This window comes from Salarias fasciatus, chromosome 23, assembly GCF_902148845.1.
Source record: "Salarias fasciatus chromosome 23, fSalaFa1.1, whole genome shotgun sequence".
Taxonomy (NCBI): Eukaryota; Metazoa; Chordata; class Actinopteri; order Blenniiformes; family Blenniidae; genus Salarias; species Salarias fasciatus.
This window is the reverse complement of record NC_043766.1, coordinates 18,914,360-18,941,191: the sequence shown is the minus strand read 5'-3', so window position 1 is coordinate 18,941,191 and position 26,832 is coordinate 18,914,360. Positions and strand designations below refer to the sequence as shown.

Genomic DNA, 26,832 nt, shown 5'->3' with positions numbered 1-26,832 from the left:
CCGAGACATTGACATAGATCCGAGCTGAGCAGATGGGCATGCTGCCATCCACCTATGTCTGTGCATCATGTCTTCGTCTGCAAACATCACGCTAAGCATGTTGAAGACAAACCATATCAGTTATTTGTTCTAAACACAAAACACTGCACAGATGCTTATGGCACACCAATTACAACTGGAAAAAACAAATGCACTACCTGAAACAAACATAGCACATTGAAAGTGCATGACAAACACATTGTCTTACTTTCAGAAAATGGATCCACATTGTCACACATATTGTTGACACTTTGTACCTTGATTTTCTCCTCCAACAGGAACAAGAAAGACAAGAACAGTTTTGCCTTTTATGTTACTGATATGAAAAAAGAGTTTTAAAAAATCAGTTCAATTTGGATTTTTGTTTCTCTTTGATTGTCATTTTGGCTGCTCAGAAAATCATAATCAGAAAATGTTTCTCAAAAGAATAACATTTGTGTGTTTGTACTGCATGGTCTGATTCACACCAACCTAAAACCACCAACTTCATTGGTGGGGAGTTAATAAACTTTGATCATTGAACTTTGTAATCTATTACTTGCTTTAAAGTACAGCATGCTGAGTAAAATACTTTAGCATTTTACTGCAGCAGTGTGTCCACTTCTGATGCAATGCCTCCCCCTGCAGAAAGCTCTGGACAAAAAGTATGCAGATAGACTTTAGTTCCATATCCACTTTCTGTTACAGCACAGCGAAGCAACATGAACATGTTTAAATATGTCTTCTTGTGGATCCTGGTCCATACGATTCTACAGCTTGCTCCATAAAGAGACATAACATTTTTAAATTTGTGCTCTGGTAAAAGGATAAAAAAAAAAAAAAAAAAAAACAGTTAAAATAACAGTTTTTTTTTACCTACTGCATCCCAAATTTGTCCTTGGAGAGCTCAAGATGATAGGACATGTGTGATACCTCTTCAGAAAACTTTGCCGTGTGTGTGTGTGTGTGTGTGTGTGTGTGTGTGTGTGTGTGTGTGTGTGTGTGTGTGTGTGTGTGTGTGTGTGTGTTTGTGTTTAAATCGAGGATGTTGACTTTGATGAGCATGAATGCCGAAAACAGCACAAGTACAACCGTCACCAGTATACATGTACTGTTGTGCATAGGAGAAAATAAAAATAAAAAGGTTCTAGTTTAACTGTAGGTTTCCAAACAAAAGCATAAGCCGCAGGTTGTTGCTCCAGTTTCTCTTTGTTGAAACTTTTTCAAGATCAGAGGGACTGACACATGTCAATCAATTATGCAAATGAGTTGTTGCCCATACTCTGCCCATGCACCACTCATATAAACCCAAATTTATTTGCATTTAGGCTAATTTCTTATTCTCCTTTCTTACTTTCTTTTTTATTATCCGTTGTGCATGTAAAAAATTTTATATTGAAGAAGATTTTGATTGCTCATAAAGGCAAAATCTCGCTATTCTTCTGCAGTATGCGGTTCAGTCTTAGTCAAGTGGTCACAAGTTGACACTTTAACACAAATCAGTTGGTTGATCTGTGAATTGAGTCTGATTTGTCATCTATTTATGTATTACTGTCCTGCTTGTTGGGAAGCTATGCATTAATGCAAAAAAAAAAAAAAAAAAAAAAAAAGACTGCTCTGAGTTAAGAAAAAGATGTTTATTGAAACTCAGCACATTAAAGGGCAACTCTGGTTTTTTGACACCTGGACCTTATTTCTAGGTGTGTGCATGCTCATACTCACTCAGACAAACATCGTGCAGCTCGGAGTCCTCCAGAAGTTACTTAGATCCAACTGATTAAGCCGCACTTACTTGGGGCCATGGCAAGGGAGCTTCAGTGCAGGACATAATCTCTGCAAAATCGCTCATTTCGGCTATAGCTGACCCACCTGAAGACAGTAGATGAGCTGACTTTATGATAACACTGGCGAAGGATGAAAAAATATAGCCGAAATGAGCAATTTTGCAGAGATTATGTCCCACGCTGAAGCTCCCTTGCCGTGGCCCCTGCTAAATCGGTTGGATCTAAATAACTTCTGAAGGACTCTGAGCTGCGCGATGTGTGTCTGAGTGAGTATATGAGCATGCACACACCTAGAAATAAGGTCCAGTGTCAAAAAACCGGAGTTGCCCTTTAATAGTGTTCCGTTTCATAAAAGCGGAAGTACTCCAGCAAAAATACAAAACGAGTGCTTTTAAAAAGTGAACGATATTAGGACTGTCATTCATCTTTTTTCCAGCCATCTGGAGGTCGGAGTGGTAGCATTCGATGTTAACCAAAACAAAGACGCAGACAAGGTCTGCAACAGTTGTACTATTATCAGCAAACAGGAACAATGCCTTCCTGTTAAACTTACACAATGATAAAATATTAGCAATTTGATATGGCTCTGAGGAAAGAACAAAATGATTCTAAACCACATCCAATAACCTTGACAAGTAGAAATGAAGTAGTCGGTGTCAGGCAGACTGTCTGATTTAATGTAGCAGTCTGAAGCACATAAGTGACCTTGAGTTTAATCAACTCAACTCCAGTATTGGATGAAACTTCATCAGCACATTCTTTATTAAAGGATATCATTGGCATGATAAGTAAGATGAGCACGTACTGTTTGAAAAGATATGAGTGTGCCAGAGAGAGTATTTTTTGGGAACTCGCTGTTACATGATATCGCATTTCCTCATCTAGCACCAAAGATTGTCAGCTGATTGTCAGTGAAAGTGATCAGTTGACATACAGAAAGGTCAGTTTCTTTTTTTATAGGCATTTAGGAGCCTTTTGTAGTTCTTTACAATTCATTTATGGGTGTATTATGTGTCTTGCTGATTTTATGATCACTGATGAAGCCCTTTTACATTTCAATTCAACTGCAAATTATTCATTTGAACATGTTTATGGCAATCAATAGCATAAGACAGAAAACAATCATAACGCAAATGTAATGTAATCAATAAAGCTGGAGCATATCAATAAGTAAGTGAATACATGGTTGAAGCAACAAAACATAATGCTTTTTTTAACTGGAGTAATCATGCTGGTGAATGACAGAATTGCTGGCCTGCAAGTTCTTGTATCTTGTCATGATTTGTGAAAGGGTGTGTCGGAAGGAGGAGTCAGTGCGCCAGGCACTGCAGGAGTAGCAATTCAAACTCATTTTATTGTCCATAAACCAAAAATCTACAAAACCAAAAAGTCCACCACCAGGAGTGAAGTCCAAACACACGCACAACTGCTGCAGCAGAGGGCAGAAGCGCACGAGCACAGGAACAGACTGATACCAAAAGAGCACACAAGACAACACTGGAGGCAAGACTGAAGACCAGACGATCCAACAATCTGACAAACCAGAGCTCAGACAGCCAGGCCCTCATGGACCCAACGCACTGCAATGACATAATCAGGCACAGGTGACTGACATCAGGGCAGGGAACAGCAATCAGACATGAGGACAGGGATACACAGAGCCTGAGGCGAGAGACACAGTTAGAGGTTCATAAACAGACAGGACGAAGCAAAAAGAAGAGCACTCTGTTCCAAATTGGGTGCAGGAGACCAGAACATGACATATCTATTGGGAAATAATGCAGGGAGGCAAGTGATCTTTACAACATGTTCTTCAGTTTTGTGGCATATTTTTCCTCTTTCATTTAGTTTTTTAAAGAGATGGAACCAATTACTTTGTGCTGAGCAAATATTATGTTGGTTTTTGAGTTATGCACATTGATACCAGCCCTTGACTTGTTAAACTCTCACTAGAATTTTCACAATAATTCCCTGTAAACCATTTTTGTCACCTAGAATAGAACAATTGTGGTTCCATTTTGCTGCAAGATGTCTGACTTTCTATTGAGATGCATGAGTGAGTTGGAAATACTGCGTGCTGGATGCATGAGGTGGACAGGGACTGAGTTATGTTATGATAGGAGCCCATAAAAGTGACCCAATTAAGATGATCTTGAGTCCTAAGAATGACCCAGTGGATCTCCACGGATTCCACAAGCTTTGGCTGGTTTGTAGTGTAATAGTTAATTGTACCTCTGGAGTTTTCTGTAAGTACTTCATATGCACCAAAAGCTGGTATGTGTACATTTAGTTACAGTGGTAAAAATGATAGGGTTACGATTGTTGTGTGTTTAGCTGGTACTTCAAAATGAATGCATGATGTTTTGATTGTCATGCAGGAAGTAAAAGAAAATATGCATGGTATAATTCTGTCTATTTGAACCATTCTGTTCAGTATTCCTAATATGTTTACCATTTCATTTTTATCTTGGAATGAAAAAATTTCTGCATGAAATATATGTTGGGGGGGGGCACACGGTGGTGCAGTGGTTCGCGCTCGTGCCTCACAGCAAGAAGATCCTGGGTTCAATTACCGGCCGGGGCTCGGGGCCTTTCTGTGTGGAGTTTGCATGTTCTCTCTGTGTGTGCGTGGGTTCTCTCCGGGTACTCCGGCTTCCTCCCACGGTCCAAAAACATGCATGTCAGGTTAATTGATCACCCTAAAATTGTCCCTAGGTATGAATGTTTGAGTGAATGGCTGTATGTCTGTATATATGTCAGCCCTGTGACAGCCTAGCGACCTGTCCAGGGTCTACCCCGCCTTCGCCCACAGCAGCTGGGATCGGCTCCAGCCACCTGCGACCCCAAAAGGGAAGAAGCAGTAGAAAATGAATGAATGAAAATGTATGAATATATGTGAGGACTCAAACAAGAGCAGTTAATGCTTCACTTGCTAATGGAGATTCAAATGAACCTTCCAGGTTATGAATAACCCCGTAACCTGAGATGATTTCTCTCATGGAAATTGCACATTGAAGTGGCATTTAGCTTATTTCTTACCTCTTTTGTCCTTTAAAACTACTAGATAACTTTTGTTGGTCCTTCCACCCTGGGCTCTAGCAATGCAGCTGTGCATGCCAGCGCCCTATTGCCAAGAGACCTTGGTCAGATGACGTCTTTACTGGTCCAGGCATGGTGCCAGGTATGGCTGGTGCAGTCCCCGATGTCAGGCGTCTCGGAGGGCTCTCCGGAGTTTGGCGGTGGAGCCAGTGCAGCTTTTTGACTTATCCACAGTGGAGGTGAAGGTTGACCTCAATAACAGCTGTGGTTCCACTAGGCCTCCTGTCATTTTGTCCCGTGCAGAGGTGGCTGAACGACTTCCACTTGGATGCCAAGTGGCATCACCACCAAAGGGCATCAAACTGGTCGTGGCCCCAGCCCGGCACCGAGATCATCACAACAGATGCCAGTCTCACAGGGTGGGGCACAGGACAGTGCAGGGGTCCCAAGAGATATGAAATAGAAGGAAAGTTATAAATGCAACAACGGTTATGAATTCTGTCACTGATATTCCTCTTGATCATGTGAGAAGATTCTGTATGAACCGAACCTGGGTTGACATCGGAATCTACAATCCTCTATGGTCAGCCAGGGGTCACAAGTGACATCATTAGTATATATGCTCAAACTGCACATGTGCAAGGGGGACATTCTGTGCTTTCAGCACTGCCTTCTCGCAGTCAGACGGGATTCAGAGAACCATAGTTACATTTGTAACTTTCGTTTCACCATGCAAAGCTTTAAAAGTTAGTACCAGTATTTCAAAGTGAACAGGAGAAGTGATTGGGAGACAGTGAAGACAGGATAGAACAGGGGTGATGTGGGATCTCCAGTTTGTTTCTGTTAAAAGGTGAGCAGCTGCATTTTGGACTACTTGAAGGTGACTTAAAGGGGACTGACTTGAACAGGTATAAAGGGCAATACGATAATCTAAACAAGAGGAAATAAAATATCATAAAATCACCTGTAATTCCACCTGAAATACCGAACATTTTAATTGTCTTATGTTATGCAAATGGTACAACAAGGAGAGTATATTAGCTTCTGGTTTGCTTGTATTTAATTGAAGGGAGTTGTCAGACACCACAAAGAGTCACTTAAAATTGGTAGTTTGTTCTTCTTGTTTGAGGAAGTAATATAATTAAATTTTGTCAGCATATAAATTACATGACATCCCACTAAAACAGCTAATTATCTGACCCAGGGGCAAGAGAGCAAAAGAGAGTGGCAGGGACCCCTTCCAGTATTTTAGAGATGAAGGGTAGTTTGGAGATATGTCTATAATTAGTTGGTGGGGAGGAGTCAAGATTTTTTTTTTTTTTTTCAGCAGAGGCTGGATTATAGCATGTTTGAAAAGAGTAGAGACAGAACCAGTTGAAAAGAGGAGATTTATGATGTTGACAATGGTGGGATCAGTGTATTTAAAAACATAAAACAAGGATGGTGGGATCAAAAGGACCAAATGATGGCTTCATTTTGTGCAACAAACCTGCAACCTCCTAAAAAGGAAAAGAGCTAAATCAGTTTAAAATTGAGAGCAAAAGCAGAAAGACGGTGAGATGATGGATGGATCTTGACTCTGAGTCCACTGACTTTCACTGAAGTTTCACTAAGGAGTTAAAAAGTCCAGGTTTTCCTTAATTAACAGGTCCCGAGGAAGAAAAGTCTTTTTAGGAGTGGAGAGTGCATTTAGCAGAGCAAGATTTGCTTAAAGCTCAGTGGCGTGTGATCCGGCACTCACTCCCTGTCAGTGGTTGTTGTGTATTGAGAGTATAGAGAGGGTTTGAAGTGAGAGAGTATTCATTAAACAGTGAAAAGAGCTGTCTTTCTCATCAGGTCTATTGTTGCTGTTTTACTGGTTATTGATCTGTTTCTCTTACAAATGTTTTTAAGTGTATGGTTTTGTATAATCATCTCAAATTGTGCAGTGAACATTTTAAATATCACAATGTAATCATCTCTGATTATCTAAAACAGAGCAAACAGCATGTGAACACTAGTTGACTTCCAACTAACTTCACTTGAACTAAATCAGTGAATCAGTCGTTAGACTGACAGCTCAGCAATTCATGTCATAGGAACACCAGAAGTGTTGTTGATTGCAATATCCTAATTACAAGACGGTCAAAAGCTATATAGAAGATACTGCATCAAGTTACCTTTCCAAGGCAGTTTTAAAGTCACTATTGAAGCAACTAAATTAGCACCATTATTCCTTAAAGCAATAACTAGAGTCTGCTTTCAAGTGCTCCTTTATAGTTCCATGCCCAGCCATAAATGTCTGAGATTTGGACATCGACAGTGGTTCTCCTGGTGATTTTAAAACATGTTTAAACTGAAGAACGACAACGCTGAAGAGTGTGCGTTCAGAGTACAGGAGTCGCACATGAAACCAGGGGCTTTATCTGCGCGTGACTTAAAGTTGTGATACTCCTGACACTCAGGAGAGGGGGCTGTTCACACACTTTCAGAAACACTGACTTGGTCAGCAAGTGGAGAAGTGACACCCCCACAAATAGGAACCAAAAATGTTTCCGACCAAGAAATGGGGGAGGAGAAGTGTTACTTTTCAATCTGTTATAAAAGTGATGCGCTATTACTATGGCTTGCTTTCTGCCAACATTTTTCAAAATGTCAAATTTCTAAATTTCTGTATTTGTCATTCTTAATCTTTGCCTTATTTTTATATGTTTATGTTTGATAATCACTTTGTGCTGGTCGGGCTTGTCTGGTTGCACAACTGTCGTTAGTTAGAAAGTGGATCAGTATAGTTACTGTAACTGTGGTTTGTCACCAGCAAGGATTTTTTTCTGTTGTCCCCCAGGACTCTTCCTTCCTGTGGCCATTAGATCCTGTAACTTCCCATGTAAATAGTGTTTGTTGTGTTTTTCTTGTTTTCATTCTCTATTCTTAAACCAGTTTATTATTACGGCCAGGTATATTGTATATTCCTAGAATCAGAACCAAACAGTATTTAGTTAATATGCTTCTCACTTGTGAAACAAGCACTTGAAGTCTGTCTGGACTGTCAGCTTACTTAAATCAGGGCTGAAAACATTATTGTTCACTACATAATTATGATTTTGATACATTACCCCATGTAATCTTTAAAATTTTCACTGTTCTTAAGGCATTTTTATTAGATTTTTTTTTCTTAACTATGTTTTAATCACCTGTGGTCTTTCAGATGGGCTTTAATTTTTCAAATATCTCATTCTATTTTATGACTTTAATGTAAGTTTCAGTGCAGTCTGAAATGTAGTGAACTTGTTCATGAGGCCACTGTCCTCAAAGCTGACAAAATACAAGTACACAAACTTAGCAAGGAGAGGAGTACCAGCACAGAGGGGGAGGAATTGTACCCAACTATTGCTATGTGGACACCAAATATGCTTTCACTGAGGATGAGGAAGCGCAACAACAGCTTCATTTTTATGCAGTCTACACCAAACAGCTCAGGCAAACAGAGCTGCAATCGATCAATGAAAGTGAGCAAGAAAAAGCCAAGCATGATGTCAACACTGGGACTTGTTCCTCCACTCTGCATTGGTGACCTGGAAGAGGCCTCAGAGTCAAACTACAGCTCTACAGGAAACAATTGCCACTCTCACCCAAAGACAACATCACCCACCCAGTTCCCTTCACCAACCAGGAGGTGGCACACTGCAACAGGACTCTGACTGCTCAGGGGCTGTTTTGAGTTGTGACAGAGTGTGGACAAACGCTTTCCCTATCAGGGCAGTGCTGGCAGCAGGCAGCGACTTATCAGCAGAATGTCTTTGGGATAATGTCATACATTCTTCCTGTCTGGACTCTTGGGTGCAACACCTTGATAATCTTTGTATTAATATGACTCAATTCAAATGTGGCCAACTTTGCCTGTGAATGTTGGCACCTTCATTTAATTGAAAGATTTTGCAAACGAATTTCACATCAAGAGAAGGATCTGTACTGAAAAGCATCATGACAGGCCATCTAGTTCAAAGCTTTTTAAAGTTAAAGTACCTTCAGTAGGACCTTCTTAATGAAATAGGTCTAAATGTAGTGGCCTGTAACTGTTATACTGTACCTGTTGCATTTCATCGTTTCACTTTGTTTTCTTTATGTTTACATTATTTTCAACACAAAGAAATGTGTACTTTCTTTATAATCATTGTAAAATTTCAAAATTACACTTCTGGTCATTTGTTTAACCCATTGTTCTCTTATTCACAAATAGCACCCTGTATATCTGTACAGTTTACTATATATAATTCATGATCTAGTGCAGTGATTCTCAAACCTTTCACAATACGTACCATCTGAAAAATGTCAAGCTCTCCAAGTAACACCATTATGGCTGAACTGAACAAACAGTAGCTACAGTAACGGAAGCTTACTCAATTACCTATAGTCTTATTTCTTACATATTTATTTCAAATATGCAATTTATTTTTGTTTATTACTGTTATTCAAATCCTAGGTTTTGGAGTATTGTGATATTTAAAAAAAAAAAAAAACATTTTATCTAAAAAAAAGTATATTTGTTATTTTGCCTCACATACCAGAAGACCCTTAAACCTAACATGGTTTAAGGGTCAAAGATATAGTGATTTAGGCAACACGTCATTTATATTTCACATTGCTGTAATCAGTAGTTTTATATGAATATTGGTTAGTACACCAAACATTTAGGTGACAAACACACAACATTGAATTTCACAGCAGCTGTGCAGCTGTTCTCAGCTCCCTTAGCTGTGATGAAGCTTTATTGCCCATTATAGCTAATTGTTTTGGTTTTACAACCACATTACACCACTTTCATCAACGTTTCCAGCAGCAGCACACAGCTATTTGCTGCTAACCAGCACCAAATAGCAGTCAAAGCTGGCAGCTGGCTGGTAAACATTGTGGGACGTTTACATGCTGAAGACCGACCGCTGTCAGAAGTGGGATTAAATACTAGGATTTGTTTGTTTTTGCGTGTGTGTGTGTGTGTAGGTGTAAGGATGCAGCTGTTTGAGAGTTTAAATGTCGTCTGGTTATCATGTAATGACAAAGTGGAACTAGAGAAATGCATGCCTCCTGCATTAACCTATGGAGTAATTCATTACAGCCGATCCCACTTCCCTTTCTCTTTGCCGTCCTGTGTACTCCATCTCCTTGCTCTCTTCATTTCCTATCAGCCTCAGGAACGATTGTGATGGGCAGATAAAACTTTTAATATGTGATTAAAAAAAATAATAATAAACAAACAAGAAATTGAAACTCAGATCTTATTTACACACTCCTGTTGGCCCAGATAATGAATGGAAAGTTGAAACAGCAACCAGACGCTCACAACATTCACACAAACAGACCAACTGGGGTCGTTCATGACAGACACAGTGGAGAGGACTCATTAGGTTGTCATGACCTTGCAGAGACATTTCCGCAAACACACATGGAATAATGTCTCTTTCACTTCAACGGTCTGGACACTGAACTAGATGAATATCCTGCATATTAGCAACAACCATTAGTTGTATAGCTTTTAAACTATGACATTTAAGCTGTTTGTCACTGTCATTTTGTTTTTACTGTTCCGCATCACAGAAACTTATTTTTGTCTCCAAATAGTATTTATGTGAAAAGAAATATACACTTGTTCTATTCATGTTGCTACTGACTGAATAAAGCCTTAATCATCTCACTGATTACACAATCACTACACAAAACACATTTTACTTTATTTGGCAAGCATGCACATAAGCATAAAAAGAGTGAATGGGTGAAACATTCTCAATGTGAAATAGTGGGACTGATTCAATCCCATTCATGAAGGCCATGAGACGGAGCGAGCTTGGATGATGAACTTCAAGAGAGAAGAGAGCTTTGCATCAGCAGCTAACAGTGATCATGGAAGGTGATTTACAACCACTGAAAAAAATGCAAATATGCTCAATAAGGTAAGTGCATTTACTGTTACATTGACATCACTTTGACAACTTGTAATTTAAAAGATGGGTATACCATTCATCTTTGAACTTTTAGCTTAAATTGAAAGCTTGAACACTTTTTTTCTCCAATCTTTTCTCTTCAGGACTATTAAGGATTTTAAGTTGTGACAATAACTCAGTGTGATTAGAGACTTGTTTAATTCTCACGATGGCCAAGGCCTATGCATCTTTTGTTGACAGTTTCTTTGTGAATGATTTTCCCATGTGGAAGTAATGCATGGGGTGTATTTCCCACAGCCTGCTTATGATGACTCAAGCAGCAGACGACCAGCAGGAATGTTTCTCATCACCATGTGCAGCAGGTCAAAGATTCAGTCTGAGACAGATCAAATGAAGGCTCTGAGTCGCGATGCCCTGATTGTGAAATGTTAATACTCAATGTCCTGCATAAAAGGTGTCATTCCCAATGCTTAATTGATGTATGTAGAAATAAAGGAATTGTTGAAAAACATTTTTCTTTCCGTCTTTTTTTTTCTTCAAAATGTCAGTGTGAAAGTATGAATTTGGCTGTGTTAAGTTTTTGTGATGACTTTCTGAGCACACAGTCTTCCTCCTCTGACTGTACAGCTTTAAATGAGTCTATATCTTAACCTCATCCCAAGTGAGAACAGTTTTGGGGAGTTTTTTTACCTTAAAAGGCCATGTGGAGTGTAGCACTGGTTTCCTGTGGGAGGGTTTTCCTCTCTGAGTCTGGAGCCAGAGGCCGGGTCTCGTCCTCGTCCTCTCTCACACAGGCTGTTTCAGTCAGTCACGCCCATTTACATTTACACACACACACACACACACACACACACACACACACACACACACACACACACACACACACACACACACACACAAACACCATTCTTTTTGGACTCAATAGCCAAATGTGTTATACTATGAGATTCTCGCTCACCTCTGTGATTAACAGGAGGTGAAAATACGGTCAGGCAATGCAGGAAAACAACGTACTGGGAAAGACAGAGTGTGAAGGCTGCAAGGAGGACAATGAAGTTGGTAAAAAAGCATCAGGAATTAAAGCATGGGAGGAGACAGGAAATAAAGGAGTAGCATCAAGAACTAAGAGGAAGTGTGAATTGGTGATGATGACTTTCACTGTCCTGTAGTTCATACAAAAATCATTGAAGGCCTCATTTTCCAGCAGTCACTGCGTGAAATATCAGTTTGTCTGTCAGTCATTCAGACAGTGAAAGAGTCTTGAGTATTATTGTCCTAATAAGGTCCGTGCTGAAGACTGAGCTGAACAGATGAACTGTGGGTCACAGTGAAAGCAGCTGCTGTCTCATCACCACATCAGGACTGGATCATCGGCGTCACTCACTGTAGCCGGCCATGGCTTTTTTATGATGTGTGTGTGTGTGTGTGTGTGTGTGTGTGTGTGTGTGTGTGTGTATATATATATATATATATATATATATATATATGTGTGTGTGTGTGTGTGTGTGTGAAGGAGCAGAACTTTATAACACATAAAAGTAATCTTTAAGGGTTGTATTGAGAGCTGTCCCTTCTAGAAATTTGCAGCTAAACTATGGTGTGCAGTATGCAGGTATGTAGCTGGAACTGACACCTGGATGTCGGCAAACAACAGCAATTGATTGATTACACACAGAAACACTACTCTAAATCAATCACAGTAACTAACAGATAGCAGGTATATTATATCAAAGCATGCTAGATGGTGATGGACACTGGACATTAGCGAAGTAAAAGCTAAACTGGATAGTAAACAGGATGGTTTGATGGTGTTGGAATTTGAAAAAAATCTGACATTACTGTCTGTTTCAAGTTTTAGAAGGTTACATTAATGTGGCGTGCTCCTCAATGCATCCCCTGATAGTACCAGTTCATATGAAAATAGCTGAATTTCTGGTTTTGTACACTGATAGCTAGAAAACTCTTCTTTCCCAGCACTGACCTGATGAGGTTACTGTTGAGGATAGTTATGAAAGTGGTGGAAACTATTGGAGGTGAATCAAAAACCAGATGAGTTTGTCAATGTTGATTTAACTTGATGTAAATCAAGCCAATTACAAAAATGAATCCAGACTGTGGGAGACTACACACACACAGGCATGGTCAAAAATGATTTGAAACCTTTAACAGGAATTGTTAAAGGTATGCAGTCTCAAGTGAAACCACTTTGTGCATTTGAACATGGTTGTATTTTGTCAATACTGGTGTTTTTACTTGCAAACAAGAGTGATGCTGTGACACACACTCGCTGCCAACCGGCTGGCAATGATCCAAACACCTGTGAAATGCCCAAGAAGAAGGTAATGAAGGTAATGAAGGTAATGAAGGTGGGTCCTGATGCCACTGCTGCAGCTCAGGAGCTCACTGACACACAGGAAACATTCTCATCAGCGTTTTGTGTGTGTGCGTGTGTGTGTGTGTCTGTGTTTGTCACCAGGGGCCGAGAGGTGTCCTGTGTAGGTGAGTCATGAGGAGGCATGTTTTCACCCTGGGGGTCAAGGAGTTCACTCACAATGAGGACATCGTGTTCTACTGACGGCTTGAATCCTGTAAAAATGTTATGATTATGAAGCTTTACATCTGTAACACCGTGATGAAGGTCCTCCTCAGTCGTCTTCGTTATGCCCTCCTGCTCAACCTAGATAGTAGGAAGACAGTGACAACTTCCATCAGTAGATAAACTTGCATATGCAAAATGCCTTCATGGGTAGTCTGGGCTGATCTGCAATCTTTCTGTGGCTGAGCTGCAGCAAAAGAAAACATACTTGAAACAGCTGTGGAAAATATTGAAGATACCGAATTACACTTTTAAATGACTCGCTGATACGCCAACATTCATTTGCTTCATATTTAGGACAGAGGTTGTGCTTTAGTGTAGTCCTATTGAAAAAAAAAAAGACATACTGCAGAAATGTGATACTTCTTCTATTGGAATTGTCTTTGTGAAGTAGTTTTGCAGTTGGAGTCACATCTCTTGATGTTTCAATCCTATTTTTGGTTCTTACAAGGAGGATATGAAATGTTAGGCCTTGAAACGAGTAATGAAAAATTACTAGTGAAAGGTAGTGTTATTCCAAAAAAATGTGAAGTTGCAAGGTATGCCTGCAAAAAATGGCTATTACAGTCATAGTTTTAATGTTTAATTGTTTCTTCAAGAATATAGTTATTTTAATTTGCCAGTTAAAATACCCACGTTTCAAAATTATTCCGAGAACATCCTAACAATCCATTTCATTTCTACATCATTTTATCCAGTTTGGGGCTGCAGCAGACTGGAGTCCAGCTGAGCATGGGTGGCAGGCCGGGGAAACCCTTGGTATGTTCACAGTCCATCAAAGGGCAACGACATGGGGACAGACAACCACACACACACTCACACTCACTCCTGCATTCAACTTAGACACTGATTCACCTACTAGACATGCAGGATGAACGGGGCTAGATGAATACAACTCACACACACTCACAGAAACAAATCAGGAAAATTCCTGCTATGAGGCAAGAAAGCTTGTCAATACTGAAACACTGAAAAACTACATTAAAGGAATACTCCACCCAAAAAACGATTTGGCCTCATTTTCTACTCACCCTCATGCTGAGAAACACTCTGGAGCACTTTTTTGACGTTTCAAATGCAGTTGGAGATGTTTGGGGATTTTCGTTGTCAACAAACAGGGACCGACAGAGCCTGACAGAAAAAATGGTCCATAAAATCCACAAAACGTTCCCATTTTCCTTCATACTGCTCGTCCGCTGTAATCCAAGTGTCCTGAGCGCGTAACGTCCATAATTAATTCTTAACGAGGTCATTTAGTACATTTTAAGAGCCCAAACAGGGCGCTCTCACACAGCTCCATTGCATGTCTGCGCGCGCACCCTGAACTACGGAAGCCGCGGCAGACCAAGCCAGACGCTTGCGCGCTTTCAGCGACTACTTTTCTAAATTGCAAGCGTAGAAGAAGAAGTTCCGCTGTATATATTCTGCTGTGAGTAACCGAGCTGTGGACAATCACAAAAGTGATTGGCTACTGTTTTAAAGCTTTGAATTCGGTGTCCTGCTGAAAGGGCACAAGCGTGTTGCTTGGTCTGCCGCGGCTTCCGTAGTTCAGGGTGCGCGTGCAGACATGCAATGGAGCTGTACAGAGCGCACTGTTTGGGCTCTTAAAATGTACTAAATGACCTCGTTAAGAATTAATTATGGACGTTACGCACTCAGGACACTTGGATTACAGCGGACGAGCAGTATGAAGGAAAATGGGAACGTTTTGTGGATTTTATGGACCATTTTTTCTGTCGGGCTCTGTCGGTCCCTGTTTGTTGACAACGAAAATCCCCAAACATCTCCAACTGCATTTGAAACGTCAAAAAAGTGCTCCAGAGTGTTTCTCAGCATGAGGGTGAGTAGAAAATGAGGCCAAATCGTTTTTTGGGTGGAGTATTCCTTTAAGGTAACAATTCTACATATACTATAATAACAAATAAAGATGCTTTAATGCTGACCGCAATAAACAAAACAGTGATATCTGTTGAAATGCAGATAAAACAATGCAAACTGCACCCAAGTATTCCATACTTTAAATACCCAAAAGTATGGTGTCATTAATGTAATGTTCTATCCATCTATCCAGCAATCCATCCATCTATCCATCCAGAATCACAGCAGGTTGGAGTTGATCCCCGCGAACTAAAGGCAGAGGCAGATACCTACAGAAAAGCCATAAATACATGCACTGGAAGAGAAACTGGCTCAGTGCAGATGTGCTCTTCTCAGATTTTACCTCCTTATCACAACACCTCAGACAACACAAACCAGACTTTCGTCAAGGAAAGTATTCAGGTGGAAAAACTCAAGAAGAAAAGAAAACTCAAAGGAAATGAAAGCACTATAGAAAGCAGGATTGATTAACTATTGGAAGAGGACAGAGCCAGTCGTCTATAATAGCTTCCTGTTTTAAAGTTCCTGATTGTTTTGGTCTCATGCTCCGATTCTCTTTGCTCTTCTCACAGTTTGATTCTGAGTCCCTGCTTACTTGCGCAGCATAACACCATAACACCCAGAGCTGAAGATTAGACAGTAAATATAAGATTACCCCATTAGTTCTAGACCCATTTCAAGGAAAATAAACTCCATCTTATTTTTGGACCAATGAGGTAATGCAGAGGGAATGTCTAAAGTTGTGAAAATACAACACTTAACAGATATCTGAACACGAATCTCTGATCCCAGAGTCTTGGTTTCTAATGTATGTATTTATGATTCATGGCTGTGATTTATCCTTACACTCATCTTGCTCCAAGTGATTGTCTGAACCCACCCTCATGCCCTCCTCCTCCAGGGGCCTTCCTTATTTGTTGTCAGATATGAATATTGATGATTGTCTGCAGTCTTGTTTGTGTCATTTAGTCTCACTTTTAGTGTCTCTGTCAAAAATTCCTTGATTATTTTGGTTGAGTTAGAGTTTCCTGAAATTGTCTGTTCTTTTACACTTGTCCTTTTAATCTTCTGGATGGTCCTTCACTGTACCTTTGCCTGTTTTTGACTAACTACCTGCAAATTCTAAACTAAACTATTCAGTTTAATTCTTAATTTATAAAGTCTCAATTCCAACATAGTCCTTTCAAGACACTTTTAAAGACACCAAAATCCAACAGATCTACATGAGCAAGCATAAGCGACAGTGGAAAGGAAAAACTACCTGTTAAAAGGAAGAAACCTTTGCAGAACAAGGCTCAGAGGTTACGACTTTCTGTTATTCCAGTTGGGGTGACGGGACAGGAAGAAAAAGAAATAGGACAGACAGGTACATTTCTTGTATCGACATACATTTCATGTATAAACAGAGAGTACATAGACTACAAGAGAAACAATGATCAATCACATGTAGTTATGAAACATGACGTGAAAGAAAAGAGAGAAATGAAGCAGAACTGGGAGCCGGTTCCACATGGTAGGAGCCCGGGGTTAAGTAAACTGCTTACACCCACTGGGTCCGGGTTATCTCATTCAATCAATGGATCAGCTGTTTTGACTGATGCCGAGTTAGAAACTGTTTGCGCCTATTGAGTCCAGGTTGTCTCGTTAGATGAATGGATTGATGTTCTGTTTGCGATCTCTCATTCACGACTCTAAGACAACCTCTTCCTCCAGGGTTTTTGGTGTTCTGACTTTCTAGTCTTTTTAGTCTCCCATAGTGTATCTGCAGGAGAAGAAAGGAGAAACACCTAGACTTAAACAACATTGGATATTTTTCGGACAGAGTAGGACAATCTTTCATTTCTAAGCTTTATTGTCTGTTAAGGCATTAAATCCCAGTCTTCTTGAAGAACTGCCCTTGAGGTTGGGTGCAGGATTATAACCCTCAACATGACTCATCTGATCCCATACATTTGACAGAATTCAGGTATGGAGAAAATATGAATGCATCTCCCCATTATTTTTTCTCTCATCTCCCTTTGAGGAATCCCAGCCCCCAGAAGCATTTCCCTGACAATGCATCATCGACCAGCGGGGGCATTGTCATCCATGAAGATCTCTATCCAGTGTAAATGCTTGTAAATACCCCTGCAGGTCATCTCACAGATAGACTGTTCTAAGTTGCTTTGAATGGTCTTACATCACACACTTATGTCTCTGGACTTGAGTAGCATTCACTGAGGAGTTCCTCAGCCTCTAACTATAGCTAATGGACATAACAGGAAGTACCTTCAGCCATGGTGACAAAACCAAACACATTGTGTTGCTTGTTGTGTTGGCTCAACACAATTGCAGCCAGTTAGATTGGTGACTTTCAGCTGGCTCATTAAAAAGCCCAAACACATTATAAAGTTGCTTCCGAAGACCAGTTACAGTAGGTAAGTAATATCTAACATTTGTTTTTCATTTTTTTGGATTGTATTATATTGCCTATTGTAGAAGCACATTTTCTGCTGTCAGTGCTTAACTTAACGAGAAACTGTTGTCAGCCTGTCAATTGCAATAAAATGCTATGGAAATTTCTGATACATGACATTTTTTTTATCAAAAACACTAGACTTATCACGTTTTTAAAGCTCACTGAGCTTGAAGATTTATTTGTCCTACTCATTTTTAGTTCTACTACAGGAAACATGTTTGTTTACGTGTGTGTGTGTGTGTGTGTGTGTGTGTGTGTGTGTGTGTGTGTTGGGGTGGGGGGGTGGGTGGAGGGGGGGTGGAGTTACATTAATTTTCATAGTGTTTCCTTTCGCTAGGTCTCTTGTTATTGTTCGTCCTGTCTCTACTGAATTCCATTGTTTTCATCAGCTGTCATTTTAATTTTACCCATTACTGATCCAGCGAAAACATCTTATGTGAAAACTTCATATGTCAGATTTCAGAAGGTGTCTCGTTTGATCACTTTTTTTCCCCTGATGTATTAGCAATGTCTACGTTAAGATCATGAACAGAAAAAAACAAAACAAAACAAAACAAAAAACGTCTTCATCACAATATTAGAGATGCATTTGCAACAGGTGTGGTTTGTGCAGTCACTTCACATTACTGAGCTCTATAACTCAGTGATGTTTAGCAGATATGACTCATTTCACAGTTTAGCCGGTTTAATTATGCCTAACATAGTGAGGCAACACTTCAAACTCTGCAGCTTTAATGTATAAATAACTGGAAAGGATGATCTCAATGTGGGAATTCTCTCTCTCTCTCTCTTTCTCGTTGTCTTAGAGGCCTTAAGTGTGATGTGCTGTGTGCCAGCAGGGCTCTTAGCCACTGACAGGAGGGTAAAAGTGGAAACAGGACCTGCACATCTGATCTCTGTCTCTCGTTGTGCAAACACAGCAGCCCAAATAAGGAGATAGGCCATGGTTGAAGAGTGAGTGGAGTGGAGTGGCACAGCCAGATCACTCCATAGAAAGAGTCTGGATGGATGGTCTGATAGGCTGGAATGACAGGGTTGATAGCGAGGGAGTCAGGATAGAGTGGCCACAGAGTGGCGAGTGGAAGGATGAAAGAGAGAATTGACAGAGATGGAGATAACTGAGGAAAAAAGATGAATGGATGGAGGGTGGGTGAAAACATGAGAAGTGGTGGATTCGGAGAAGGAGGAGGAGGGGAAGGAGGAGGAGACTGGAGGCAGGTTCTGCTTTAGGTATATAGGACTCAGATCTTCATCTCTGACCACAGCTCTTTCTGTCTTCTTCCCCCAGTCTCCCTTCTCTTTCTGTCTCTCCCTCTGTTTCACTGCAGTTTGCTGGACTCTCATCAACCGCAAACGTGCTGCTGAAGCCCTCGCACCTCAACACTTCCAAAGGCAGCACTATTTAACTTTCTAAATCTCAGAGGAGGAAGTCCAAACAACCAACCGTCATGGAAGCCATCAAGAAGAAGATGCAGATGCTGAAGCTGGATAAGGAGAATGCCATCGACCGGGCAGAACAGGCGGAGACAGATATGAAGGCAGCGGAGGAAAAATGCAAGCAGGTGAGAGCCAATAAGCAGGGCAGAAAAAGATGGAGAGCTTATAAAGAATGCCTCTGCTTGTAGGCAAGATGTGACAAAGTAACATTTCTATAAGAAGCAGCAATATTACTCTAAAATAAGTGGGATTACAGGAAAAGGCAACCAAATTTGGTATTGAATAGTGAATAGAGTTTAGGAAAGAGTCACCTTTGAGTCTGAATTGATTGAAAATATGTATATATCACATAAAGTATGCATTGCTAGACCAGCCTGTGCTCTTATAATTAAAGGATTTTCTCTAGTTCTGAGGCTGATCACAGCATTGACACTGAGCAGCACAGGAGCTGAATTTGGAGTCACGGTTAATTTCTGTTCAAACTGAGGCCCAAAGGGAAATCTGTGCGAGGTTATGATGGGAGTGAGTAGCTCAGGTGAAGAGACCACCCAGGATCAAAACTTATTCTATGGGGAGGAAGAAGTGGTAACAATCCTCACCCTTGACCACTTTAAAGAACCTTAAGGAGGCATCCCAGGACATCCCTCATGAACACAACTGACAAGTGTCACCAACACCCAGGAGGTAATACTCACATACAGACAAGTACACACACACACACACACACACACACACACACACACACACACACACACACACACACACACACACACACACACACACACAGATTCAGGCATTTGTGTGTTCTCTGTGATAACGGTAGTATTTTTAGACACCATGAGGGAACAGCAGGGTGGAATTCATAGGGATTATCAGAAGCACTTCATGCACTCAGAGGGGAACATTTAACTCTGCGAGTGTGTACACATCTGTGGATGTGTGTGACAGACAGGATTGAGTTTTACATACCAGTATTCTTACCATGAGAGACTGATTGAAAACCATTACCATTTAAATGTTCCCAAATATCATAAGCGCAAAGACATGCAGAGCTTATCAGCAGCTTTGCTTAAACACTTTCACAATGTTTTGTGAGACACAGGCTTTATTTAAAGGCAACATAAGCATGGTGCAAATAGGGTATACAGAGGGATAGATCAAAATGTAGCATTGCAGGTTTGGAGTAACTGAGAAAATTATAGTCTACTTACCAACAAACAGAATAACACAAAATAGAATAGAATAGAATAGAATAGAATAAGATAAACTATGTACAGAAAGGAATTATATATGTTTTAACACAGTTTTTTGCTGTTGAAAAGCTTCTTGGCAATAAATTACATAATGTTAGAAATCCCTTAAGCAACAGCAAACAGTGAAATTGCATGCAATAAGACAAAATAGTATTTAACACTGTGAAGTAAATACCTGTGTTTGTGGCACTACTGGACATCATGCAAGACATTTATTCAAAGCCCTTAAGTGAAGGAAGTACTGGCTGCTGCTAAATCAGTCCCGCAATGGAAATTTACACATTAACTTCTCTTTGTAAAACAAAAGAGGCTTGTCAACAATAAAGGTGATATCATTGCAAATGGAAAGCACATTTAGATTCTGCAACTAGTGGAATCCCAGATCTCCCCAGACTGGGATCAAACTCCATTCTTCATCATGATAATGCTCTTTCCCACGGAGTATACCTTATATTACAATTCTTATTTCAACAACACATCATCAGATGGGTAAAACTAACCTATCTCACAACGGTCCGAACCCTCCAGAATATGGGAGTTTAAATAATGTGATCATCTGAACACTTGTGAGATCAGCATGCTTCTCGTGCCAAAGTGACTAACTCATATTTACAACTTGACTCAACTCAATAATTTAAATAATACTCTTGGGGAAGTGAGTTGCCAAATGGGGTGCCACAGCCACGAATATACAGGCTGGACCACCATGAGGAGGATGTAGCTGTTGTGGATTCAAATGGTTCTTCCACACACATTTGAAATTCTTGTTTTTTAAAAGAATAAACAGCAATTTTTAGTTTGACAATTTGTGTCTTTAGACTTTAATCCTTCAATGAGCAAGCAAAAAAGGAGAAGTTAAGACTGGTCGTAATTTAGCCTTTTTTAGCCTTAGATGTGTGTATTTTGGACTATAATAGAGTAGTTCAAGTGTCTACACCTCAGTGCAACTGTAGTAGTCACCCACAGAGCAGTACACAGAAGCTTGTTGTGTTGGACTGGAGAAAAACATTGTGTAAAAGCAGAGCACAGCAGAGCTAACAGTGTTTTCCATTACAGCTGGAGGAGGAGTTGCTGGACCTCCAGAAGAAAATGAAGCAGACGGAGGATGAACTGGACAAATTCTCTGAAGGCCTGAAAGATGCCCAGGAAAAACTGGAACTGTCTGAGAAGACAGCTGCTGATGTGAGTGACGATCCACACATTCATGCAGTACACACACAGCGGGGTCTGGGGGTCAGTTCAGTTCATCTTGCATAAAATGTGACAAATGACAGTTATGCAGCTCTGTTTCATTCCAAACTGTTTGCAAGTGTTTGAATATTGACTAGAGGCTTTTGTTCGTTTCATCGCCTACTTACTTTTTGCAAATGTAACATACACACTTTGCATTACATTGGCACAACTGAACACTAGAGCCATTATTTCACAGCTGGACTGTTTCAGTACCAGCACCAGCTGTGGCTTCACTTTGATCCATTGAATACGTTGGAGCACTTCAGAGGCTGTTGCATTCTTGTGCAGTCACTCCTGAAAGATGAGCACATGGCTAAACTGTAATCTGTGAGTGTGTGTGTGTGTGTGTGAGTGTGTGTGTGTGTGTGTGTGTGTGTGTGTGTGTGTGTGTGTGTGTGTGTGCGTGTGCGAGCGTGCATGTGTGCGTGCATGCATGCATGTGCATGCATACATGCACACACATCAGACAACAACACACCATTATTTTTTAGTTGTCACATAACTTTGCTACTTCTAAAATAACTTTCGGTTAATATGCAGTGCGAACGTACATGCTTGTAACCATTTACACGAGGAAAGAACAACAAAAATAGAGATATTGTTTTTTGTTTTCACTCATGCTATTTATGTAGTTTCCACATTAGGTGATATCGCATGTCGCAGCCAAAGACTGTATTCTGCCACAACAGTCTGGTTGTGGTCTTCAGATACAAACAGCTGACTCACTGTATAAAAACATATGGAAACACCAGTAACCATTGCAGCACTTTCTTTACCTTTGCTTTTGCTTTTTCTTCAGCAAGGAACCTAAATGTATTCCTTTTAACTAATACATTTTGCTGATAGGTTTCTGAGAGCAAGTTTATACACAAATAAATGTGATAGATGTAGTAAATGTTGCAGAACGTTAGAACACACAGATCTAATAATCAGTTGCAATTTGAAAAAGAAAAAAAAAAGCTCTTTTGGTGGATTGCTTGCAGCACCACAAACCACACTGCTGTGTATCTTTAAGTAGTGATTCCTCTAGCACTAGAAAACATGTGTGCACAGTTGTGTTTATGTAAGTACTTGTGCATGTATGTGAAAGAAAGCCAGATAGATATTGAATGAAATAGAGAGGAAGCTAGAATCAAAGTCCAAGATAAATGCTGCTCCAAATAGATTATCAGTAAACTGGCACTTTAATAACTACAAGTACGAGACCAGGAAGTGAATCCTGCAGGATTACGAAGCAATTTGAGTACACACAGGGAAAACTGTCATGACCACCTTGCACCAAGATGTGGTATTGTTTGAGCCTCATGGAGGATATCCCAAGGAAATGCTGTGTTTTACTACACACAAAGAAAAAGGAAGTGTCTGCCTTAAAGACATAGAGCAGAGGGCTGAGACGTGCTGGATAATCCTCACACGATGATTAAAAAAAGAGAGAACAGCTCTCAGAAGCCTCACATGTAAAGTGGGTCAAGTGTGCCCCTGTAAAACGTATTTGTTGAAGTTGAGGCTCAGTCTGACTCGGCGTAGCTTCCACTGTTGCATATCCTGCAGTTTCTGGAGAGGCAAGTCAAGACAAATAGATTTTGTTGAAATTGTGCCTGCATGTGGGTAAGATTCATTCACATCCACTGTTAAATGATACTACAAAAATCAGGAATAGAAGAGCTCCAATAGTTTAAATGCAGGTATTTCTCTCTGTGTGTGGCTTGTTAGCGGTAGCAGTCAAGTCTGTATATATTTGAATTCACAAAGACCAGATTGAAAACCTGGAGGCAACTCCAAAAACAGAACAGAGAGCCAACAGCCCCACAAAGTATGCAGTTATGATTCATGAGAAAAGACACCAGACTAGAAGTGGTGATATTTAGGTCATTGCTGTTTTTTGCTAGCTCAAGCAATCAGAGGACCTTAGTAATTGTATGAGTACTAGTACTAGTACTACTTTTAGTACCAGATCAAAATTTGATACACAATGCTGGAAACTAAAAGTGGTGTGTGTGGAATGATTTTACAGGCAAAAATAACACGACTGAGAGCATCAAGCATTACAGTTGTGGGGAAAAGTTGGTCAGTGGTAGAGAGAGCAGAGAATAGGCAGGGGGCTCCGGTATGTAAGGAATGCAGCCAAGGCAAACAGAAATCCCTGAACTCCTGTGTCTAATGAAATCAATGCTTCCAGCTTTTCCGGTGCAAGGGGCAAATCAGAGAAAGAGGGGCTCAATCAACACATGAGACTCATTGTAAGAGATTTTGTTCTTGTGAACAGCAGGAGTGAATTTGAGCTCAACCTGAGCAAGGATCATATTTGTAGCTTACTGGCCTCTCCACCCACATGTTTGCTTTCAGGCTGGTTGTGTGAATTGGAGAATATTATCCCAAACACAGGCAGGAGACGCGGCAAAAACATGAAAAGAAGAAACATAAATTTGATTTACAATCAGACGGCCCATCTCTTACATGAGGTGTCAGGAGGGAGATGATAGCTGTTTGTTTACTGGAAATCATAAATGATTTATGATAGAAATGAAGAACTGATGTAAAAATTCACATAATAGCTACTTATGTCTACCTCATTTTTGCCGACTGGGGGCAAAGAAAAAGGTGGAATTTTGATTATAGCTGATGATATGATTCAGTTTAGAGAGCTGTCTTTTTATAGAAGTGTATTTTAAACATCAAACACAACTTCCTATCTCAAGTAGAAAATCCATCAATGGATTGACCTTTATGTGACACACAGCTAACTTTTCAACTTTTAAACTTCGAGTTTCAAGTCAATCTTTAGTTTATTTCAAACTATTTCATGCTTACAATATGTCATGTGAAAGTTAGCCTCTTTACCTCCATTATAAGAGCTCAGAGAAAACAGATAAACCACATCGATGTGATCATGGTGCATATCAGTACAAAGAGCAAACTTTTTAATTGTTTCATGCTGGTAAAACTTTGTTTTCAGGTCTCACAGAAAATGAAAGCAGGTATCAACCAGCTGGAACACTGTAATCACTGACTTACAACTCTCAGGATGGAGATCGTGACTCCTTTATTATTGTTTCTGGTTTTATTTGAACCTCAACGCTGAAGTTTAAATGTGAATGGTTAATGTGACCTGTTGTGCAATGATGGACTCTTTAGCAAATATAGATGTTTGCAATGAAACTTGAACTTCCCAGTATTATTTTTATATATTTCTGCCACTATTTGTCAGGCCTGTTGACACCAGTTCCAGCCTCTGCTGATTAAGCTGAATATTACACCTAAAATTGACTGGGCATGACATTTGATAATAATGTCAATGAGATCTGATTGCAATGATACAGCATTGAGCACATCAATAGCGATTCATAATAAGGATTGGAAGCTTCTGAGGCCAACCACGTTCTGTGTTGAGTCCACAGACAGAGTCCATCTGTGCATTCAGATTTTAATTGAATATCAGTCAACCCACACCAGAGTCCATTTGGAAGTAGACTGATAATTAATTTTCATATTCTGTTTCATGACTTGGTGTGGCCAAGATTTCCAACACTAATTCATACTTGCAAGTCTGAAAAGCATTCAAGCAGCAATCACACCAGGCCTGGCCCTAATCAGATTAGCTATGACAGGCATAAAGACACCCTTAGGGACCCATTCCATGGCCCTTTGTCAATCGTGCTTAGCATAATTGGTAATTGTGAATTGCTCATAGATATGAAATCCCATTAATCCAGTTTATATGCCCTTTTAGGAATGCCAAAACTGAATCCACCGTAATACTGGGTGAAGAGCCAGGTGCATTCTGGACAGGTCTATCACAGGGCTGTCAGTTAGACAGAAAATGAATGATGGGCACATTTACACCTTAAGTCAGTTGAGCTTCAGTCATTAAAGTAACCTGTTTGGATTGTAGGAGGATGCTGTACAACCTATAGAAAGCCAAAGCAAGAAAAAGAAGAATATATGCTCAATAAAGAGAAGCCTGTGCCAGAAGCTAAACTTGCTTCGTCCTCCTTTGAGTAGCAGAACACCAGAGAGTCAAGAACAACTACCCCCTGGAGACATCCACCTCAGGGTGAACGCAGGGAAAAAGCTCAACAGACTCATCAGAAAGGCCAGTGACGAGGTGGGGTTGGAGACGGACTCTGTACAGGTGGTGTCAGAGAGGAGGATCTGGTCCACACTGAGGTCCATCCGGATCAATATCACCCACCCCTACTGTGATGTTCCGGTCAACAGAAGGAACTCCTTCAGCAACAGACTCATCCCATCCAGTGTAATATTTATATTCACTGTTGTTTGTAGGATTGAATTTAATGTTTTAATTAATACATATAGTTTCCATGTTGTCTATGTAGTACTTTAGCAAGGTTTAAGTATTTGTGTCACATATTTGTGGTTTTTGAATTGAATTGAATTTAACTGAATTGAAAGTCCTCTATTTGCCCCACAGGGGGAAATTGCAGTGTTCCAGCAGCAGTATAACAAACAGAGAAAAGAAAGAATGAATAAAATAGAAATGCTGAAATTTAAAAAGCTAACCATACATAGAAAAATTAAATCTAAATTAAATATAAATTTAAGACAGACACATATGTACAATATAATAAAAAGATGTGAGAGCGCAAAAAGATATATACATAGGGAGTTGCGCAGAGCTGAATTGATGAGATTTCACAGGTTGGATATCTGCACATGATAAATTAAGATTGCATGGACATTCAGGAGAGTGTGTGATGTGTGGTATAGTGCTGGCTGTAGAGTCTGATGGCAGCAGGGAGGAAGGACCATGCGGTAAAGCTCCTTAACACACCTGGGGTGACGCAGCCTGTCACTCACACAGCTCTCCAGGGCCCTCAGGGTGTCCTGCATGGGCTGGGAGACCCTGTCCATTAGGGATGTTGATCCTCCTTTCTCCTGCCACCCCCACTGGGACACCCCAGGACAGAGCTGGCCTTTTTGATCAGCCAATCAAGCTTCCTCCTCTCAGGAAGTCAAGTGAGATGCTGCTGCCTGAGCAGACCACTCCATAGAAAATGGCTGAGGCCACCACAGAGTCATAGAAAGTCCCCAGGAGTGGCCCCTGCACCCCAAGAGACCTCAGCCTCCTGAGCAGATAGAATCTAAATAAATTGTCTTTTGTATATTGGTAAAAAAAAGAAAAAAAAAAAGTGGAGTTTTTTTTCTTCCCTCCTTGATTGTCTACAGTGGATTCAGAACATGTGAAAATTCTTGGAGC

General features: G+C 40.3%; 1 protein-coding gene across 1 annotated transcript; it reads left to right on the top strand.

Annotated features, from left to right (window-relative positions):
- Positions 1–19,070: 19,070 nt before the first annotated feature.
- Positions 19,071–22,425, top strand: LOC115382055 (tropomyosin alpha-1 chain-like). Its single transcript, XM_030083698.1, has 3 exons — positions 19,071–19,253; positions 21,438–21,563; positions 22,414–22,425. The coding sequence occupies exons 1-3, from the start codon at positions 19,140–19,142 to the stop codon at positions 22,423–22,425; spliced, it is 252 nt and encodes an 83-aa protein (XP_029939558.1). The 5' UTR covers positions 19,071–19,139.
- Positions 22,426–26,832: the final 4,407 nt, after the last annotated feature.

Coding starts and splice junctions, on each gene's coding strand:
- LOC115382055 (XM_030083698.1), top strand. CDS start 19,140: ATGGAAGCCATCAAGAAGAAGATGCAGATGCTGAAGCTGGATAAGGAG. Junction 19,254..21,437: donor CGGAGGAAAAATGCAAGCAG/GTGAGAGCCAAT, acceptor TTTCCATTACAG/CTGGAGGAGGAGTTGCTGGA.